Genomic DNA, 3071 nt, shown 5'->3' on the forward strand with positions numbered 1-3071 from the left:
AATAAAGATATGACAAATATCTACATCAAACTATATATTTTTAAGAATGTGTTTTTATTTCTATTTATTTTGAAAATGGTTATACCAAGAAACGTGTGTGATTTTTAATTTTTCCAAACATGATTTGTGAAGTGTCACGCCACTCATCAAAACCCCTCGTAATTGGAGAACTAATTGGCCTTTCTCCATGATAGTTGCCATCTCGTGAGGTTTCAAAAAATACGTTGGGCTGCTGGTTTTATATAAATTACTTGTCATAGCAAACAATTATTATGGTACAAACAAATCTGATACAAAAGAATATTCTCAGAACATAACTTCGATAATCATTAACTTATCCTTACATAGCTCTCACTGCATCAAACCTGGGCTCTTTGGCCGTGAACTTCTGCTTCACGTACACCTCCATGTAATCCCCGAAAACAAACTTGGGGTACAAAGCTGGAGCGTCGTCGTTGCTGATTCCCGGAGTGATGGTGGCCTTCAAGGAGGGGTTGTAGAACGAAGCAATGGAGCGGCGGTTGCCATCGCTGGTCGTGAGCACGCGGTGCCACACGCTCTTGTAGCGACCGTTGCTGAGTACTTCGATCTGGTCTCCGGTGTTGATGACGATGGCATTGGCCACAGGCTGCACGTCGATCCACTTCCCATCTTTTAGGATCTGGAGGCCACCAACTTGGTCGTCCTGGAAGAGGAGGATGACACCGCCAGCATCGGTGTGGGCGCGAAGGCCGTTTACGAGGTCCAGGCGCGGGCATGGCGGATAGTGGCTCACCTTGGTGCCGAAGAAGGGCTGGTGCTCACCGTTTCCTGAAAATACTTTCTTGATGTAGCCATTCTCAAACCCCATATTCTCATCCATTACTTCCATCACTTTCTCAGCCAGCTTCCTCAGCTCTTCCCTGTACTCCTTCATGATCTCGCTGCATGAAGAGAGCAAACGTCAACAACTTTGGCGACAAACCATCATATTATGAGTAGCAAATCAAAGATCAACAATCCAATTCTTGCGCTGGGGCAGCTAGCTATTCAGCAGTGATTATAATTGACTTTCTAATGTTGTTCATTCGTTTATGTGGAACAGGGAATGGAACAAGCATCATTGGAGCTTCGTGAATGAAGTACCTGAACTCCGGAGGGTTGGACGGCCATTCGTTGTCGTCCTGGAGAAGGAAAACATCCTCCCAGTCCACGTTATCCAAGCGCTTAACATCGGCCGCTTCCCCTTCTTTTTCCACCAGTTTGTTCAACAGCTGCACTGGTTTGGATCCCTTGAAGCCCTTCGCTCTGAGCCGATAGCACTCCGAGCATACCTTCTTCACGCGATCCAGAAGCTCCACCGGAATCCCATGGTTCACCAGCTGCAAGCACATTAGATTACTTGGAATAAGTACCAGCATCATGTTCAGAAGAACCATGGACGGGAGAAAGGAAGAAGATCGGGAACATGAAAGCACATCCTCCATGACAACAGACCTGAAAGAATCCCCATTCTTCACATCCATTGGCAATCTGTGCCAAAGTTTCGGCTCTTTGCTTGCCCTTCAACTTTGAGAAATCAATGACTGGAATGGCCATTTCTAACAAAAGATTTATTTTCTCAGAAGACGGATGCGATGCTTTGGTTGAACTTTGCTTCTTGAGTTCGATGAAAAGAAATGGAGCTACTTGGGGCTTTTTATAGTGCAAAGATTGAGCTTCACTTCAGATCTTACGTACAAATCAAAGGAAGAAACGAGGAAGTATGCCAAGTGTTGTTGGTCAACCTTTCTTTTCCTTGGTTATTAGAAAGAGACAAAGAATTGTTTGTCAACCTTTCTTTTCCTTGGCAAAGACCACAAGTACTTATTAGAAAGAGACAAAGACCACAAGCACTTCCACACGGCAAACCATCCAAATCATCTTGATTCACTCGTGAAATAAATGGACAAAATGATGATATGGCCAGAACGTTCATCACGTTAATAAGGTGGCTTCGGCACGTACGAGACGATCATGGCAGGCTTCCAGGATGATTAATATCCAGCTCAGCTTGTACTGGTTTTGTCATTGGATTGCATCATTTGCAACGTGGGGCTGCTTGACTTGGTCAGAAGAATGTTCATCACGTTAATAAGGTGGCTTCGGCATGTACGAGACGATCATGGCAGGCTTCCAGAATGATCCATATCCAGCTCAGCTTGTACTGGTTTTGTTATTGGATTGCATCGTTTGCGACGTTTACGAAGAATTCCCAATTCGAATGAACTGCTCGATAAAATCGAGTAAAACAGGTTACTTTCCAATTAAGTCTTATATCAATATATCATATTGAATGGATAGATAGAAGAGATGAAGCACACAGCAAAGACCACACATTGGCGAAGACCACACATTGAGAGATCACACATTGGCGAAGACCACACATTGAGAGATCACAATTTGAGTTCTTCCTTCAATAGGCGAAAACCAACCAGCTTTTACAACCAAGCAGTTAGAGAGTAGGACTGCTCAGAGCCCATATTCACTTAAGGGAGCCCGACAAATCAGAGGACAAGGTCGAGTAAGAGAACGTTACGACTAAGGAAGCTAAGGAGAACATAATCGGTGTAAATCCTACAACGCGATGGTAAAGGCCATGCATGGGAGTTGCAATCTATCTTTCCATTGACCAAAGGGAGCTGCTTAGAGAACACAGAGGTGTTAAAGCTATTGGGAAAATCAGGTAGTCGAAAGGGGCGAGGAAGCAATGACGAGTCCAGAGGGATTTAGCTACCCAAAATCAAGCATTAGTTAGAATGAAGGTGGACTCAGAGGAGTGCCATATAGATATATCTACTGATAATGAAGAAAAGGGATGCAGATGTGAGGCGACGGATAGTAGGGCCTTGGGCAAGGTAGCACCATGGTACCACAAAGGCGGGACTTCCGTGAAAGTTATTGATCCCTTGCTCTCATGGAGGGAGAGTGCTTGGTCCTGAAAGGGGCCGAAGAGGTGGAGCATACAAAGGCAAACTTCAAGTATCAAGATAAGGCTGAAGGGCAGAGGCTAAGGAACTTCGTAAGACCGGTGTCAACGAGCTTCTCATCAA

General features: G+C 44.7%; 1 protein-coding gene across 1 annotated transcript; it reads right to left on the minus strand.

Annotated features, from left to right (window-relative positions):
- Nucleotides 1-288: 288 nt before the first annotated feature.
- Nucleotides 289-1635, minus strand: LOC135619283 (1-aminocyclopropane-1-carboxylate oxidase-like). Its single transcript, XM_065121164.1, has 3 exons — nt 1477-1635; nt 1126-1361; nt 289-923 (listed from the first exon to the last, which is right to left on the minus strand). The coding sequence occupies exons 1-3, from the start codon at nt 1576-1578 to the stop codon at nt 341-343; spliced, it is 921 nt and encodes a 306-aa protein (XP_064977236.1). The 5' UTR covers nt 1579-1635; the 3' UTR covers nt 289-340.
- Nucleotides 1636-3071: the final 1436 nt, after the last annotated feature.

The sequence above is a fragment of the Musa acuminata genome, chromosome BXJ2-8, assembly GCF_036884655.1.
Source record: "Musa acuminata AAA Group cultivar baxijiao chromosome BXJ2-8, Cavendish_Baxijiao_AAA, whole genome shotgun sequence".
In the NCBI taxonomy this organism is placed as follows: domain Eukaryota; kingdom Viridiplantae; phylum Streptophyta; class Magnoliopsida; order Zingiberales; family Musaceae; genus Musa; species Musa acuminata.